Raw genomic sequence first — 19,011 nt, 5'->3', positions numbered from 1 at the left:
GTGTGATTATGAAATACAATCCCATCCCCAATTATTTTGCACATCATTTGGTTCCATCTGAGGGGAGACAGCAAAACCACCAATGCCAAGGTCCCGGTGGGGCTTCCATCTTAATTTTGTATGTGACAGTCAACATTAGCTCATCAGCTTCTCTTGACCTCTTTCCTTGACTCCTTTAATTTCATGTTTTTCCTCACAGCTGGACGATATAGCAGATTCTCAATCCCACTGATGATTGACCAAAAAGCAGCTCCCAGAGCAAGGCTGCTGGTTTACACTCTACATCCTCATGGCGAGCTGATCGCTGATAGCATCTCTTTTGAAGTTGAAAAGTGCTTCAGAAACAAGGTAAGAGCTGATCAGTCTGTTCCCCACTCAGAATAAAGGGTGTTTTCTATTCCTAACTCTCTGTTTATCTCTCTGTCAGCACAAGGAGTACAAAAGTCAAATAGGAAAGGTTTATTGGAAGTGGAATGGTATTATGGATGGCTGAAAATAAGCTAAAAGTAGCAATGTATCTTGCCTAATGTACCTTTTGCATGATTTAAAATCCTAATGAGTCACTGATGGCTTGTATCTAATCTGAGAAGAGCTCATGCCATGTTATAAAGTACAGTGGTACCTCGGGTTACATACGCTTCAGGTTACATACGCTTCAGGTTACAAACTCCGCTAACCCAGAAATAGTGCTTCAGGTTAAGAACTTTGCTTCAGGTTGAGAACAGAAATCGTGCTCCGGCGGCATGGTGGCAGCGGGAGGCCCCATTAGCTAAAGTGGTGCTTCAGGTTAAGAACAGTTTCAGGTTAAGTACAGACCTCCAGAACGAATTAAGTACTTAACCCGAGGTACCATTCTAGTGAACTATGGTCATACAGTCCAGACATTATATCATGTGATAATTGCCAGGGGAATTACAGCTGTTAAGTAGACTTTCACAACAGACAGAATAGCTATGGGTGGGGACTGTACCACAATAATTTCTGAGATGATCCCCTGACAGATATCTGACCTCCATTCAATTCCAGGTCAGCCTGCAGTTCTCTAAGAAAGAAGCACTGCCAGCCTCAGGCATTGGCCTTAACCTCAAAGCTGCCAGCAACTCCTTCTGTGCCCTGCGGGCTGTGGATAAGAGCGTTCTGCTTCTGAGGCCTGGAGAAGATCTGACTCCTGAGAGCGTGAGTCCTGGATTTTTGGTGCACCTTCAACCCAGAGCCATTCCAAGTATTAGATCTCCTTTCAGTGGTCCCACCACTGAAAGCCACCATCTATAGAAATGAGCACAGAATCAGGTTGTCTGCTCTTCTGACACCAGAAATCCTCCCCTGGTGTTGTATTCAGAAGTATAACTCTTCTTGTATTTTGGTCTGCTTTATCCTGAGTTGTTCTGTTCTAGACATATTTTTTAAAGATATGGGTGACAGAATCCTTCAGAACTCTGCGTGAGCATGAGAAGGAGAAGGTACAAAGAGAGAATCTTGAAGAATGATTTTTTAAAAAAATGCAGCCTTATGATTTTGAGGAGGTTTAGCTAATAATACCAAATTCCTTTGGGGCTTCCAGAGACCGTTACCTGAAACCAAGAACAGAACAGGCATGTTATCTTTCCCCACTGGAAACTGGGAAGCAAGAAGCTCCTTAATGTGGCCAAGTACCAAATTTTTCTAGAAATTTCTGTTCATTGATCTACTTGAGGGCGACCCATACATTTTCCTTGACACACCTGTGGCAGGATGGCATTTTCTGCAAATGTTCTTTGAAGAAAAGAACAGTAATGATAACCATATTTGCTTATGAAGCTATTCAGTTCTGCAGGGAATGAGAAAAAGGCTATTACAACCAAATCTCAGTGAATAGGCCTGCATGAAATTTCTTTGACTCCTCATCCCAGCTGTGGGATATAGAAAAAGGTTCAATATTCTGCTGTGCACCAAAACATAATAATTAAATGGGTCTTGCTAATAAAAAGCTTTGACTACGTTGTGTTCCAGGCATGCTTCATCTGCTGAAGAAAAATCAGAAGGAATAGATTTCCACTCATATATTAAGGCATTAAAGGGCACGCAGAATAAGAATGATTTTACCTATAAACCTTCAGCATCTCCATAACTGGAATGCCCATCTTGATGTTTGCTTGTAGATATCACTGCTCGGTGCTTTTTTTCTAAAAAATATATATAAATGTTTAGGGGTAATCTCATTTTCCTACTCATATTGAAATACTGCCCCTCAATGAGGCCAAACTTAGATTCACAAAATGTTTAGAGGTATTCCTACCCCAGAAGAAAAAGCACTGCCACTGCTCATGTAAGGCAGGCTTTTATGCTCCTCCAGGTCTCATCTGTGTTCACTGTTCATTTCTCACCAGGTGTACTCTCGCCTTCCTTATCAAGAACTTTATGGCTATTATTATAATGAGTTGAACCTTGAAGATACCCCTAAAGAGCCATGCGTTGAGCTGAAAAATACTTTCTTTGATGGCCAATTCTACATACCTGTGAATGTGACTGATGACGGCAGTGTCTATGACGTTTTCAGGGTATGTTTGTCTCTATGCTTATATTGGGACTGGCACTGCTGCTTTTGGGGAAGGCAACCTGTATATGGCTAGTACTGAAAACTGGTTATGATCTAGAGCAGAGCTGAGCATGAGTGGTGCTCTTTTAAGGTAAAGATCCCCAGCGGGTGGCACTGTGGGTTAAATCACAGAGCCTAGGACTTGCCGATCAGAAAGTCAGTGGTTCGAATCCCCACGATGGGGTGAGCTCCCATTGCTTGGTCCCTGCTCCTGCCAACCTAGCATATCGAAAGCACGTCAAAGTGCAAGTAGATAAATAGGTACCGCTCTGGCGGGAAGGTAAACAGCGTTTCCGTGCGCTGCTCTGGTTCACCAGAAGCAGCTTAGTCCTGCTGGCCACATGACCCGGAAGCTGTACGCCTGTTCCCTCGGCCAGTAAAGCGAGATGAGCGCCACAACCCCAGAGTCGGCCACAACTGGACCTAATGGTCAGGGGTCCCTTTACCTTTACCTTTAAAGGTCCCCTGGACGGTTAAGTCCAGTCAAGGGCAACTATGGGCTTGCGGCGCTCATCTCGCTTTCAGGCCAAAGGAGTCAGTATTTGTCCACAGACAGCTTTATGGAGCATGTGGTCAGCATGACTAAACCACTTCTAGAGCAACGGGACACCGTGACGGAAACCAGAGCGCACAGAAACGCTGTTTACCTTCCCATCGCAGCGCTTCCTATTTATCTACTAGCACTGGGGTGCTTTTGAACTGCTAGGTTGGCAGGAGCTGGGACTGAGCAATGGGAGCTAACCCTGTCACGGGGATTTGAACTGCCGACCTTTCAATCGGCAAGCCCAAGAGGCTCAGTGGTTCAGACCACAGCGCCATCCATGGATCGCCCTTGTATTATAGATACCTCTTCCTGAAATAGATGGATCCAGTTTTCAAGAGCAAATGACTGCAGCAATGTAATCAGCACTGGTCATCTAACGGCACTTTACCCTCTTAAGCCCAGTTAGTAAGTTATAAAAGTATGTGAAGAACCAGTGAGGTGGCCTGAAGTATGTGAGCTACTCTGGATAAATAATTCACCTCACCTAGAAAGAACCATATTATCAACGAGAAGGTCTTAGAAAGTGTGGTAGGTTTGGTTGTCTAAAGAAATCAGTTAAACAGCATTTTATCTATTCCTTTTAAGAACTTGGGTCTCAAGGTTTTCACCAACTCTACACTACAAAAGCCCGTTGTATGCCAAAGTGACTTTGAATGCAAGAAGATTTCATCTGATTATCCTGAGGATGAATCTCGTATTATGGAAAAAGGTTGGAGAAGGACTTATTGAAATGTTTTTAAGGGTGATGGGCTGTTTCAGGCTGATTGTTTCGATCCATTTCACACGTAAAGCCAAACAGACAATTCATATGTTCCTTTCAGGTGAAGGCCTTTCTATGGTCTTTCTCAGTGCAGATGGTGTCATGCTAGCACATTGCAAGGCATAAAATAAGATTCAGCCTCCCTCCAAAGTTTTATTTTTTTTAAAAAAAGAAAATATTTAGACTCGCTATTAATTAGCAAAACCATAGCGATATTATTATGGTATTTCCCTTATTAGTTTTATCCACACTGAGATCAAACTAGATGTTTCGTTTGGCCTTATATGTAGCTTCGTTTTCTTTTTAATGAACAGTCAACCCCAATGAAAGCTTTTGTCCCATTGTGAGCAGCCGGCATTAGGATTGTGGGATTACAACTGAGATCAGGGCGAGAGCAAAGTCTTAATGCCTCCTGCCTCTCATGCCACAATCTCAGTCTAGTTCAGGGGACAGGACCCCACCACACTGGTAATTTGTTTAAAAGTCCACCTCATGTGACAAATGCCACTTCTCATTTGGCAGCCACAGACATAGGAGCCACAGAGTTTCTGATAAAGGTAAAAAAAAATTAGAGGAAGTCCCTTGTTGAAGGCTATCACTATTTCCCAGATTTAGAAATGCTGAAATCTTATTTTGTATAATGGCAGCAGTAGTGTGCCATGTTGATGTATCATGACCCCTAGAGCTGGCAAAAGGAGGTTATCCATAGTTTCAATATCATTCCTGCTTGATGTCCTTTTAATGTGAAGCATTAATTTCACCATTAAACCCTAAACCTCTTCAGTACTATTTCTGTTATAGAAGCCAAACTCCCTTTTCTCTCATCATCTTGTCCTTTCTTTGTTTTTCAGGCGGAGTTGCTTTTAGTGCTGCAGCTGGGGGTACAAGCACATTGAGAACATACTTTCCTGAAACATTCTTTTGGCAGCTGCTTTGGGTTGAGTGAGTCTTTCTACTATTCTATCTTGTTATTTTTATTTTCATTTTCTGGATTCCGTTTAAGAGTCCTTGTGTGAAAAAAAAGTTGAGAGAATTATTAGAACCTCATTTAGCTGGATAATCCTTTCTTCATTATGGTTTTTATTTTTAGATATTTGGGCAACTTGTGGGAAAAACACACACGCACACTCAAGTGCTGAAGAGCACTGTACTGTATGGGATATTTATTGTATAAATTTGGGAGCTGCTACTGATAGCAATAGCTTTCAGTGGAAAATCAATCCACAATATTTTTATTTTAGTATATAAAGATATTTGGGGCATATACATACTCTTAAATGGTATGAAGCTTATATTAGTAACAAATTTAATTGTAGACATAGATCCATGCGAAAAGAGTCTACAATTTTGTCCTCTTATGCTTCAGTTCTAGTGGGAAAGCCAATCTCTCATACACCGTGCCTGACACCATCACTGAATGGGAAGCCAATGCATTCTGCATGAACGACAACATTGGGTTTGGCCTCTCAAGAATTGCCTCCCTGACAGCTTTTCAGCCTTTCTTTGTTGAGCCGGCTATGCCCTACTCCACTATCCGAGGGGAAGTATTCCTTTTTAAAGGCAATGTCTTCAATTTCCTGGACGACTGCATTGAGGTACGTTCTTCTGTCTCCAGTTAGTGCTCTTAAAACCTAATACAGGGTATGAAGTGCAGGTGGGTTCCCATGAGGCAAGACACAGCGGTAACAGCAAGAACCTTTATTGAACTACATAACTGAGAAACAGTTTCCTGAGAGCCAGTGTGGTGTAGTGGTTAAGAGCGGTGGACTTGTAATCTGGTGAACCGGGTTCACTTCCCCGCTCCTCCACAGGCAGCTGCTGGGTGACCTTGGGCTAGTCACACTTCTCTGAAGTCTCTCAGCCCCACTCACCTCATAGAGTGTTTGTTGTGGGGGAGGAAGGGAAAGGAGGTTGTGAGCCGCTTTGAGACTCCTTTGGGTAGTGATAAAGCGAGATATCAAATCCAAACTCTTCTTCTTCTTCTTCTTCTTCTTCTTCTTCTTCTTCTTCTTCTTCTGCCTGGGCCACTCCCAACATGATTGGGTGTCTAAACTTCCAAGCTTCAAATCACAACTCAGAGTTCAAGGGCCAGTGGCAGAGGCCAAAATCCAGAATACTTAGACCAGACTCAAGATCAGGCAAACACAGACCACTGAATACATAACAGGGTAGCAAAACACAGAAGTGGAACAGATTACAGAAACCCTGTCCCTGCAGGCGAATTTTATTTTTAAAAAACTTGCTTTAGCTGCTATTATGACTTGGCATCTTACATACCGTATTTTTCGCTCCATAGGACGCACCGGACCATAGGAGGGGGAGAACAGGGGGGGGAAAATTTCTTGTTCTCCCCCTCTAAAACAAGGTGCGTTCAAGGTACATTCACCAGAGCTTGTGGGGCTGGCGGTGGAGGGAAGCGCTGCTTTTCCCCACCGCCAGCCTCAAAGATCCCTGAAGCCTTTGGAGCACAGCGCCCCGCTGCCCTACAGAGGTTTGCGCGCAGCCGTCCCCAAGCTAGAGCAGCGAGATGGAGCCCTCCGTCTCGCTGTTCTGGCTTGGGAACAGCCTTGCTAGCTTCTGCAGGACAGCGGGGTGAAGGCACCGTCCCCAAGCTAGAGCAGCGAGACGGAGCGCTCCGCAGTGCTCCGTCTTCCTGTTCTGGCTTTGGGCTTAGCGGCACAGCCTGCACTCGCTCTATAGGATGCACACACATTTCCCCTTAATTTTTGGAGGGGGAAATGTGCGTCCTATAGAACAAAAAATACGGTAATTTAGGAGAGCTGGAACTGAAGAATCCACAATCCTTTACTCATCATTCACTTTCCTTGGGTGCTTTCCTATTCTACCTGTGAGCAGGACCTCAGAGGGCAAGAGGAAAGTCTAAAGAGAGAGGGCCAATCTAGCTAAAATGCAGCCAGTCATTCAGGCAGGGCAAATACGTATTTGCCGCGTAATACTACTAATAATAAATTTTATTTATATCCCGCCCTCCCCAGCCAAAGCCGGGCTCAGGGCGGCTAACAACAATAAAACAGTACAAAAGTACAGCACAAACAACACTCTAAAATCATTCATTATAAAATTAATTAATGTACCTGTTATGTACTGAGAACAATAGGATCCAAATTGCAGCAGTCTGATTAGTCCTAGAACAATAGGATTCAGAATGCAGCAGTCTGATTGGTCCTAGAACAATGCAGCAGTATGATTGGTTGGCGGGAACCACCCAATCCTGCTCCAGATTGAAGTGAATCCACAACTTGATTGGCTTACAGTAGAATTCCGGAATTAGCCAATCATGTGCAGCCCATTGTGTAAATAATGTATATAAAGCAGATACTGTGAGGGGACATTCATTCATTCCTCCTCACCACTATGAGCTGAATAAAGAGCATGAAATCACTTTGCGACTCTGAGTATATTTCAGTACCTGACTCCAGGAAGTCAGTATGTTGCCTGCCCTGGATGGGGCTGCACTCTCCCTAAAGAAGCAGGTGAGTAGGCTGGCGGTGCTCTTAGATCTAGCGCCATCACTGGAGACTCAGAAGTCCTTGGTCACTAGGGGTGCCTTTTACAAGATTCAGCTGTAAGACAGTTACAGTCGTTCCTGGATTGTGATCATCTGAGCTCTTGACATTTTCTGGTCCAGGAATGCAAGTTGCAAGAGTAGGGAAAATGCCATGTAATCAGTGCTGGATTACCAAATAGGTCAGAGTAGGTCCTAGCCTATGGGGCCCCCCCACCACCTTTTATAGGGGCCCTGTGACAATGGATCAAAATATTATCATCATCATCATTTTATTTGTATGGCGCCTTTCCATAGTTGAAACTATGCCGAAGGCGGCTTACAACATGATAAGATTTACATAATTACAAACATAACAGAAGTCATAAACAATAAATAAAACACATCAAAAAGTACACAACCAAATGGAAACAATTTCCACGTAAATCATAAGATCTAAAACTAAAGATACAACAACAATATCAATAACGGCAACAGCTCTCTCAACCCCCCGTCAACAATACTCCAGACCAAGAATCTGTTCAACAGCCTCAGCTTTTGTAGCTGGAGTCAGTCAGCACTCCACTCTCCCAGGCCAGATTTGATCTTGAAAGAAAATGGCAACCAAGCTTTCTTAGTTCAATGTTATTCCTCTAGATAATTTGTGAGGGGTGTGTGTGTCGAGATTTCGATTGCCATGGGGACTTCACAGGGTGAAATCCGGTACTGCTTGTAGTTTGCTCCCAAGTCAAGATAGCAGTTGTACATTCTAGGTTTTAATTGGCACTTGACAGCTCCTTATTTTATATTGTTACACACCACCCCAGTCTCCAAGTGGTGTGTGATTCCAGGAAGAGACTGTGTGCCTTGCTGATGGCCTTTGTGATGCGCCATTACCCTATCTTTTGCGTTCTCTTAATGGTCCATCTCTTCAGACGATTATTTCATCAGGAAGCCAGCCTGGCTTTTTTAAAAAAACAACAACAACATGTCTTATATTTTAACATGCTAAATTCAGTGTCTGCCACCCCAGAAGTAGAAGGGCAGCCCAGGCGACTCCACAAACTTACAACACTATTGTCATTGTTTTCCCTGCTCTCAGATAGATGTTGAGCTGGAAGAGTCTCAGGATTTCAAAGCAGAAAAGCTGTCTCCAGGGAACAACTCCGTAAGAATCTGTGCGAATGAAACACAATCCTACACGTGGAGAATTACCCCTCAAAGACTGGGTAATCATCTTCTCTTGCAGAATTTTGCAATTTTAGCTTTCCTCTGAATTTCTTGAATTTCTCCCCAAATTGCAACTTAGAAAAATAAATAAATGTATTTTTAATGAAATGAAATGATAAATTAAACTGAAAACCCTGATAATCCTTATGGCTTCGAGCAAGAAACAAGCTGCTACTGTTTACTGCTAGGAATGCCCTATTGTCAAGATGATCAGGTGACAGCAAAAACTGCAAGGTTTTCAGTGGGGGCAGTTAGAATAAGATCTATTATTTCATGGTTGATGCAAACCTCCAAAATGTATTTTGTATAGTTAAGTTTTTGCCTCTATCTTCAGTACATTTTATTTTATTGCTATGGCTAGTGGCTGGTGCAAATAAAGATTCTTCTGATTCTGAATACAAATTTAAAAGCTGGCTTCCCACCCGATATGTAAGTTTTCTTTCCATTCCTTCTTTCAGGTATGGTGAATTTCAGTATCACTGCTGAAGCCAAAGGAACTGAGCTGAGCGCAGGACGAAGGGACACCGTGATCAAACTGCTTTTGGTTGAGGTAAGCATGAGAAGCTTGGCATCTGCAAGAGACGGAAAAGGGTTTTGTGGATCACAGTGGTGCACATTAGCAACCAGTGTCATTTAGTGGTGGAGAGGTTGGAGTTGGAGCTGCAAAGGTTTACAGGCAAGAGGACTGGCTTGGATTCATTTGTACAGTTCTGACTTCAATCCTGCCCTGCCCTGCAAGGCTTAGATCTCTCTCACACACACACGAGATGACTCTGGAAGTTAATTACTTCAGATTTATTAGTCAAATAAAAAAGTCCCGGTCGGAGCTCAGCTAATCTCCGTCCTCCTCAGATAGCACAGTTGCCGGAACTGAGCTCCGCCCCCTTTTCCCACAACAGGAAAACCTCCACCTTCTCTTCCTGTCCTTTTCACGCTTCTTGGCCAGGGTGCTCCCTGTACTCCTGTATCTGTGTCACTGTCTGAGCTGACAACTTGCATTCTTTCCCTGTGTCCAGAGATCAAGTTACGGCTGCTCCCTGCTGCTGCTCCCTCCCCTCTGCATTCCACTCTTATCTGTTCTCTCTCTATGTCTATGTTCTCATTCCGTCTCAGTGAAGGAACATCACTGACATCCACCATCCACCACCATCATCATAAGGGGACGCAGGTGGTGCTGTAGTCTAAACCACTGAGCCTCTAGGGCTTGCCGATCAGAAGGTCAGCGGTTCGAATCCCCGTGACAGGGTGAGCTCCCATTGCTCTGTCCCAGCTCCTGCCAACCTAGCAGTTCAAAAGCACACCAGTGCAAGTAGATAAATAGGTACTGCTGCAGCGGGAAGGTAAACGGCGTATCCATGCGCTCTGGCTTCCATCACGGTGTTCCGTTACGCCAGAAGTGGTTTAGTGCTGCTGGCCACATGACCCGGAAAGCTGTCTGTGGACAAACACCGGCTCCCTCTGCCTGAAAGCAAGATGAGCGCCGCAAGCCCATAAGTCGCCTTTGACTGGACTTAACCGTCCAGGGGTTCTTTTTTACCTCATCATCATCATTTCATTTGTATGCTGCCTTTCCACAGTTAAAACAATGCTTAAGGCAGCTCACAATATGAAAAGATTAACATACAGTGGTACCTCGGGTTAAGTACTTGATTCGTTCCGGAAGTCTGTTCTTAACCTGAAGCACCACTTTAGCTAATGGGGCCTCCTGCTGCCGCTGCGCTGCCGCAGCACGATATCTGTTCTCATCCTGAAGCAAAGTTCTTAAGCTGAGGTACTATTTCTGGGTTAGCGGAGTCTGTAACCTGAAGTGTATGTAACCTGAAGCATATGTAACCCAAGGTAATTGCAAACAGAGCAAAGTAGTCATAAAAATAAATAAAACACATCAAAAACTACATAACCAAACTGAACAATTTCCACATAATAATGCAGATACAAAAAATTAATATCAATAACAACAAAAACTCCTGGTTAAACTTTTTCCTAAATACCCCAGTCCTTGCTGGGCAGCAGTAGCAGTTCTTATGAAACCTGTCAGGCGCTGCCCTGGGCCAGGTGAAGAGAGGCAGGAACAGAGCCTTCAGCCTACCAGCAAGTCCAGGGAAGCTGCAGTGACTTGGGTGCCGAGAGGCTGTCTCTGCCCCACCACACCAGCTGATACTGGTGGTATATGAGCCCAAATGCAGCTATGGAGAGGAACAGGTCCTCACAAAGGGTCGCCCAGTGTGTGCATAGGTTTGGCATGATGTATTGTGGAAGCCTAGAAGTACATGGGTGGAAAGCAGAAGCTAGCTGACTGTCCTGAATGAGGAGGAATAGATAGCCAATTGTTCCTCCACTGGTATGGATTAATTGAGACCTGCAATCTGGAGGGTCTTCAAATGAAGCCCAGGAGAACTATCCAGGCAGCATGGAAGCTCTGTATTATTCTGGCTTCTGTTGCTATCTAATTGCAAGCTTTATGTTATTTTAAACTGTGGGGAGTATTGTTTTCATATTTGTTCGTTATTGCGTTAGGCATTTTTGAGTTTTTATATGCCCTGAGATCCTTGGGTGGTGTAGAAAATGAATGGATGGATGGATGGATCCATGTATTACAGTATTTTAATACTTTGTTGGAAGCCGCCCAGAGTGGCTGGGGAAGCCCAGCCAAATGGGCGGGGTATAAATAATAAATTATTATTATTATTAATTATTCTGTATTTTTCATCTTACCGTTTCCTCTGTCATCCAGTCTGAAGGCATCAAGAAGGAGGTGACCCAGAGCTCTCTGATCTGCGTAAAAGGTATGCGCTACATGCATAGAATAAAAATTCAACATTTCCATAATTGTTTATAGATGGTGACATCCCTTTATTTGGTTTTACTTCGGCAGGTGTAAAATACAGAATTGCACCAGCTGCCAAACATGTTTGTTATAGTTGAATTTTCTGTTACATTGTTGGCTGCCTTAAATATATATATTATTTTTAAAAGGCAGAACAGAAATACTATAAATAAAAATATCCAATCCTAATACGATTAATTCTTAGCTTCAATTACTGTTTGAGAATAATAACCTGACCCACAGCAATCCTGAGCCTTAAATAGCATTGTGTCCAATACAATGCATTTAAAGCACTTTAACAGTCATAATTGTTTTATTGTTATTTATTAAATTTCTATACCGCCCTATACCTGCAGGTCTCAGGGTGGTTCACAGGATAAAATCACAATATAAAAACACAAAATACACAATCAAAATAAAAACAAGAACAACCCAAGAACTTTGGCTTCTCCCAAGGAGTCCTGGGAACTGTAGTTTAAGAGTGCTGGCCTCAAAGAGCTAGAATTCCCAGCATCCTTAACAAACGACTGTTTCCAGGATTCTCCATGACTGTTGAAGTGGTATAAGAATGTTTTAAATGTATAGTGTAGATTAGACCTAAATACTGAAGTCAAATATTCACGGGCTATCCAATTATAACTGGTGGGTAAATTAATTTCAGCTCCATTACCACCATTTGCCAGTTTCTTCACTTAAAAGCTATGACAATGGCTCCCATGCTATATAAAGAATGTTGAAAGAGGACCCACATCCAATCCCCATTATTTATTGCTGTATCCTTAGGTACCCCAGTCTCTGAAACAATAACCTTGAACTTGCCTTCAAATCTGGTGATTGGATCAGAAAAAGCTTCACTTTATGTCCTTGGTAAGTTCTCAGAATGTTATCATACTTGAAATCTTTATTTCCTGTTTGCCCCTTGTGTAAGATTGTTGTGACATTTCATATTTGATGTGATTTTTTTCCCTAGTATGGCATTGCTCCATCAAAATACAGTTGTACCTTGGTTGTTGAACGGAATCCGTTCCGGAGGCCCGTTCAACTTCCAAAAACATTCGACAACCAAGGCGCGGCTTCTGATTGGCTGCAGGAGCTTCCTGCACTCAATTGGAAGCCGCGTAAGCCACGTTGGACACTCGGGTTCCAAAGAACGTTCGCAAACCAGAACGCTCACTTTCGGGTTTGTGGCGTTCGGGAGCCAAAATGGACGTGTACCAAGGTGTTTGACAACCAAGGTATGACTGTAATTGTGAGGTGTCTCCCCTAAGTCATTTCTTGATCTGAAACACAGCAGTCTTCAGCACCCCTGAGTGTGCAGAGAAAGGCAAAAGTTGCCGCTCATTCTCCTTTGCCATTCTAACATCAAACCTCCTTCCCAACACACACGTACCAGTTCCCTTCTTTACTCTGTGCTTAGCCTGGAGTTGTATATTTACAATGAACCAGGAATTAATTACAGACTTGATAGTGGGCTGGGGTAAAGATTTGGTTTGGACCCCATTTTGGTGCTTCAGAAAAGAGCCATGTTTATCCTGTAGCCCTTGGGAGACCGTGATTTGGCTCACAAGTGTTGTAGAGATTTCTTCCCCTAATGGTTATACCTTTTTAAACTTTGACAGAATTAGATTAAAATTGCAGATATTCTAGGTGGGGGAGAACTAGAGGGGATTTGCTCTGTGCCCTGTGATTTTGTGAACAATCATTTTATTATGAAAACAGCATCCATTGTAGAGGTAACAATCAGGGTGCCAACTTGAATAAAATATTGGAGACCAGCCCCACATAATCGATCACAATATGCAGCTCACACACGCTATTTGATTGGAAATGCCCATCAACTTTTGGGGGCCCCAGCCCCCTCAATTATTTTATGGGGTGGGGCTGAGCCCTTAGGAGTTTGTTTCTATGTGACATGCAGTGCATACATACCCATATTCTTTTTTTTAAAAAAATAACTTTTTATTCAAAATTAAAACAAAACATATTATCCAGAAACATATAATCCATATTTCCCCCCCATTTTTCCTCCCTCCCCCCACAGAACCCACCCCCCACCCCCCGACGCCCCTCAGTTCCAGTCTTTGATTTCTTTAGAAATGCTGTTTTCTGCATGTTATACAGTTGTATGGATCCTCAAACTATTTAGCTGATTATTATCAATAAAAAGTTTGTGAATGTTTATTCAAAACCAGCCAAGGAGTCCAGTTCGCTTTGTTGTGTCTTCAAATACTTTGTAAAGGGTTCCCATTCATCTTTAAAGTCACAGTTATCCTTGTCCCGTAGCTTGTATGTCAGTTTTGCCAGTTCTGCATAATCCATCAATTTTTCTTGCCGTGATTCTTTAGTTGGGCTTTCTTCAGTCTTCCATCCTTGTGCTATTAAAACTCTCGCAGCCGTTGTCGCATACATGAATATGTTTTTCAGCTTTTTTGGCAGATCTTTCCCAACAATCCCTAATAAAAATGCTTCAGGTTTTTAAACAAATGTTAAATGGAACATTTTCTTCAATTCGTTGTATATCATTTCCCCAAAAAAATTAATTACCTTACAATCCCACCACATATGATAAAATGTCCCCACCTTTTCCTTACACTTCCAACATATATTTGAACTAGCTTTGTACATTTTCCCTAACTGCACTGGTGTTGTTTAAATGCCCATATTCTTTTGCTCCCAAGGTGACATTCTGGGCACAGCCCTGAAGAACGCTGAAAATCTTCTCCCAATGCCCTATGGTTGTGCGGAACAGAATATTGCCATGTTCCTGTCCCATTTATATATTTTGTTCTACCTGACTGATACAAAGCAGTTGACAGAAGAAAAAAAATCCAGGATCATCCGAAATTTAAATGCTGGTGAGTACTTTCAAAACTGACACTGTGAATATTTGTAACGGCATCTGCCAAGTCACTCTTTCATTTCAATGGCTGCTACGTAGGCAGCTATACATGAAGGTATAGCACGAGCACAAAGAGAGCACTGGCATGTTCTGTCAGGTTGAGCACATTTCATGCACACCTTTTGCATAAAAGACATGCTTTCCCATGCATTCGCCAGTACAATATGCATTTTGTATGCATATTTGATATACGATATGCACATTGTGTTGCAAAATCTAGAGGAGTGCATCAACCCAGTTGGATGGGCGGGGTACAAATACTGTATTTTTCGCTCCATAGGGTGCACCAGACCATAGGGCGCACCTAGTTTTTAGGGGGGAAATAAAGGGAAAAAATATTTCTCCCCCCCAGCCCCAAAGAGCAAAGAAGCCAAGACGGCTTCCTCTTTAGCCACGCACAACCGCTCCAAACGGGAGAAGCTGCGCGCCGCTTTGTTTTTAGCCGCGCGGCTGGGACGGGGGAAGCCCAAGCTTCCCCCGACCCCAGCCCCCAGAACAGGCTGCTATCTGCAAGCCTTCAGAGCCCAGCGGGAACTCCCGCCGGGCTCCGAAGGCTTGCAGAGAGCTGCCTGAAACCTGGAGAGCGAGAGGAGTCGGTGCGCACTGACCCCTCTCCCTCTCCAGGCTTCAGCAAAAGCCTGCATTCGCCCCATAGGACGCACACACATTTCCCCTTCATTTTTGGAGGGGAAAAAGTGTGTCCTATAGAGCGAAAAATACGGTAAATCATCATCACCACCATCTCATGGGGAGCTGCGTAACAATTTGCTGGCAAGTTTGGGGCACATCAGGTCAGTGCTCTGTGGAAAGCAGACTGAATAGATTTCTCCCCTAAAATGCTGCATTAAAACTTTCCTTTCTGGTGAAGGAGAAATAAAACCAATTTGGCAGCTCAGATGATAGAATAAAACACAACTCAGACATTGAGCCCAGGGGTTTTCATTTGCTTTCACAGGCATGGGTGAATAGAAAGTTTTCCACTTGACACATAATTAAATACATAAGGCACCAGGCAAGCCTCCCAAGGGAGCCTATTCCATAGCCAGGATGCCACCACTGAGAAGGCCATCTCTGCTCTTGCCATCTTCCTCACTTGAAATGTATTTGATAGTTAAAGGGGGAAAGCACCTAAAAACATGGTTTGCTGTATTTTTCTTCCACTTCAGGATACCAGAGGCAGATGCCATTCAGACTCCCTGATGGATCCTTCAGTACTTTTGGAAGCAGGGAGGCAGAAGGAAACCTTTGGTAAGACCTGTGAAGTTGCTTTAAGGCCTCAAGCGGAAACAAGATGGTGGTGCACTGTTCCTTTAGATGTGGGGCTGATGGGCTTCCAGGACCGAATGTCTGAGGAAGGCACTGGGTTCCAACCTGGGGGCACTTGGGAAGATGAGTTCCTTCCTGCTGCTCCCACTGGTACAAGCATCATAGGTTTGTCCTCTTAGCTCAGAACAAGAGTCCATTCAATCCAGCTTCAACAGTTGGCCAGCCATTTCAAGTGGGAAGCTCATGAGCAGTGCATGAAGTACTAGCCCCCCCCCCCTTGCTTGCCCTCAGCAAGTGCTGGCTCTAATCCACTGTTTCCCAAACTTGGGCCTCCAGCTGCTTTTGGACTACAATTCCCACCATCCTTGACTGCTGAGTCCTGCTAGCTAGGGATGATGGGAGTTGTAGTCCAAAAACAGCCGATACCCAAGTTTGGGAAACTCTGTTCTAATCCATTTGGGTCCATTAGACTTTGGCTGGCTATTATTATTATTATTAGAATTTATACAGGTGAAACTCAAAAAATTAGAAAATCGTGGAAAAGTTCATTTATTACAGTAATTCAACTTAAAAGGTGAAACTAATATATGAGATAGACTCATGACGTGCAAAGCGAGATATTCCAAGCCTTTATTTGTTATAATTGTGATGATTATGGCATACAGCTGATGAAAAACCTAAATTAGCAATCTCAGAAAATTAGAATATTAAATGAAATCAGCAAAACAAGGATTGCAAATAGAGCAATACTGGACCTCTGAGAAGTAGAAGCATGCATATGTACTCAGTACTTGGTTTGGACCCCCTTTGCATCAATGACTGCAAATAGCAAATAAAGGCTTGACATATCTCGCTTTGCATGACATGAGTCTATCTCATATATTAGTTTCACCTTTTAAGTTGAATTACTGAAATAAACGAACTTTTCCATGATATTCTAATTTTTCAAGTTTCACCTGTATACCACCCTATACCCAGGGGTCTCAGAGCAGTTCACAGAATAATATCCATTGATTGATCTATTATCTGTGACTGCTTAATCTAGGGGTCGGCAAACTAAGGCCCACTGGGCTCGTTAATCCAGCCGTTGAACCTTGCGGACCCTGCCGCCCGCTCGGTCAGTCCCCGCGCTAAACCAGCACAGCGCAGAGGCCTCACCGCGCTGGGACTGACTTCCACAACGCTGCCGTGGCTTCGGATTGGCTGCAGGAAGCTCCTGCAGCCAATCCAAAGCCGCGAACACCTCTGGGCGACACCTCTTCCTTCCCGCTGAGGTGGCCGCGTATGGCCAAGAGCCGAGTGGGAGGAAGCGGAGGTGGCGGGGAGGCTGCCTCTGCCGCCCAGGCCAGTAGCATGGGCTTTGTGCCCCACAGACTCCTGGCTGAGGCAGAGGATGACGATGACGACACTGCCGAAGACAAGGCGGTATCAGCAGCTGCGGCATGAGTGGCAGTGGAGGGGGTGCTTTCGGGAGGGGGTGCTTTCGGGAGAGGGTGGGTCTGGCCCCCCACAAGGTCTGAGGGACAGTGGACCCCCCCCCCGAAAAAGTTTGCTGACCCCTGGCTTAATCCTTTAAAAAACAAAAAACAAACTCTGCTACCAGAGGTGACAACTGGAATAAAATATTGTAAGCCTTACCATGCATCATATGATGCTGTTCACGGGTACAATTTTAATGGCAATGCCCTTCAACTTGGGGGGCTCTGCCTCCCCAATATTTTAATGGGGGGGGTTGAAGACCCCTCAGCCCCTAGGAGTTGGCTTCTATGTCTGCTATAAATCAGAAACGATTCTTTCCCGTCCTTCCGCTGAGCTTTTCATCAGCGCCTCTCCTGGGTTTATCCTGCTTCCCTAATTCCAGATGGATACAGTCCTTTGTGCATATTGAAGCATTGGAAGTGGTGACTCTGGTCTTGACTTCTTCCTGCTTTGCCAAGTGCTGTTCTCATCCCAGGCCCCTCTGCTCTTTGTCCTTTCAGGCTCACCACCTTAGTCTACAAAGCATTTGGACAGAGCTCACCTGCTATATTTGTAGATGAAACCATCCTGAATCAAGCACTCCTCTGGATTTCAAGCAAACAGGGGCCAGATGGCTGCTTCAAGTCGGATGGGAAAATCTACAACCAAGCCTTAGAGGTGGGAATGGATTAATCGCTTTCCCATGGGAAGTTATGGACAGTATAAATGGAAATTGTTTGTGTGAGGGATGTGATTTTCAATACGATGGACTGAAACCCTCCTTGCCCCCAATTTCCTGAAGATATGGGGGGGGGGCAAAGTATGCTTTCTCACTGGAGAGGGGAGAAAATTTTGGAATTTTGTGGGAGGGGTTGTCACTTACCTTATAGTGTGTTTCATGGAAGTGCAGTCAGTAGGGAGCTCTGTAGAGAGCTCTGTGCTGCTCTGAGTTGCATGGGTCTTTTCTCACTTGAAGAAATAAGGGAATAAATAGAAAACTCTTGACCACCTTGAGATACGTGGCAACCCCTTCTAAAACAAATTCAAATAAATCTATTATCTCCACCCAATGAACTTTTGGGAGGGTTTTGTTTGGCGCTCACTCACCCAATGAATGGGAAAAAGAAATGTCCAGCACAGTTCTACTTTTATCTGAAGATTGCAGGACCAGGCATCAAACTTTCCATACCCCAACCCATATAAATAAGAGACAAATAAGACTGGTTTGGGGTCAAAACAGGCCACAACTTTATTGAATACCTATGAAAGAGGTTTGGCTTGGGCATGGGGCAATCTAAGTATCGTATTTTTCGCTTTACAAGACGCACCAGTCCATAAGACGCACCTAGTTTTTGGAGGAGGAAAACAAGAAAATAAATATTCTGAATCCCAGAAGCCAGAACAGCAAGAGGGATCGCTGCGCAGTGAAAGCAGCGATCCCTCTTGCCGTTCTGGCTTCTGGGATAGCTGCGCAGCCTGCATTTGCTCCATAAGACGCACACACATTTCCCCTTACTTTTTAGGAGGGGAAAAGTGAGTCTTATAGAGCAAAAAATACGGTACTTCCGGCCTGCCCATCGGATGTGACGTGTGGTCAACCCAGGCGGGGGTTCCTAAGACTTACATCAAATAGGGTGACTGCCATTTGAGAGAGTGCCTTCGGTCCTGGCCCCCCTAGGCACACGTGGCCACTCCCCCCCCCAAGATCCCTTTAATGGGATACCCCAGCGTTTGGAGGGGCAGGCAGAGACTACAACCTCCCGTCCATTCAAAACAAAGGATTGCCCCAATGCCCAAACGGTTGTGACGATTGCTATGAGGTAGGCAAAACCACTGGGTCAGAGCCAATTTGCCCGGTGGGCAAATTCCTACCTGGACCCATAAAGAACAGCTACCACCATAACCACAGCAAAGTCATTGACTAGCAGCGTAAACCGTGGGTGGGTG

General features: G+C 44.1%; 1 protein-coding gene across 2 annotated transcripts in view; it reads left to right on the top strand.

Moving 5' to 3' along the window:
• Positions 1 to 19,011, top strand: part of LOC309521749 (ovostatin-like) — a 54,210-nt gene that overhangs the window by 25,472 nt on the left and 9,727 nt on the right. For both annotated transcript variants that reach the window (XM_082204562.1, XM_082204561.1), the window contains exons 14-26: positions 200 to 348; positions 1,027 to 1,176; positions 2,367 to 2,537; positions 3,705 to 3,828; positions 4,731 to 4,821; positions 5,246 to 5,474; positions 8,487 to 8,613; positions 9,073 to 9,164; positions 11,349 to 11,400; positions 12,225 to 12,308; positions 14,120 to 14,296; positions 15,507 to 15,588; positions 17,586 to 17,742. In XM_082204562.1, coding sequence (XP_082060688.1) covers positions 200 to 348; positions 1,027 to 1,176; positions 2,367 to 2,537; positions 3,705 to 3,828; positions 4,731 to 4,821; positions 5,246 to 5,474; positions 8,487 to 8,613; positions 9,073 to 9,164; positions 11,349 to 11,400; positions 12,225 to 12,308; positions 14,120 to 14,296; positions 15,507 to 15,588; positions 17,586 to 17,742 — 1,685 coding nt within the window. The remainder of the gene's footprint in view (positions 1 to 199; positions 349 to 1,026; positions 1,177 to 2,366; positions 2,538 to 3,704; positions 3,829 to 4,730; positions 4,822 to 5,245; positions 5,475 to 8,486; positions 8,614 to 9,072; positions 9,165 to 11,348; positions 11,401 to 12,224; positions 12,309 to 14,119; positions 14,297 to 15,506; positions 15,589 to 17,585; positions 17,743 to 19,011) is intronic.

Source organism: Podarcis vaucheri (genome assembly GCF_965113315.1).
Source record: "Podarcis vaucheri genome assembly, chromosome: 17".
Classification (NCBI taxonomy): domain Eukaryota; kingdom Metazoa; phylum Chordata; class Lepidosauria; order Squamata; family Lacertidae; genus Podarcis; species Podarcis vaucheri.
Note: the sequence above shows the minus strand (reverse complement) of the source record. Positions and strands in the feature narration are given on the sequence as shown.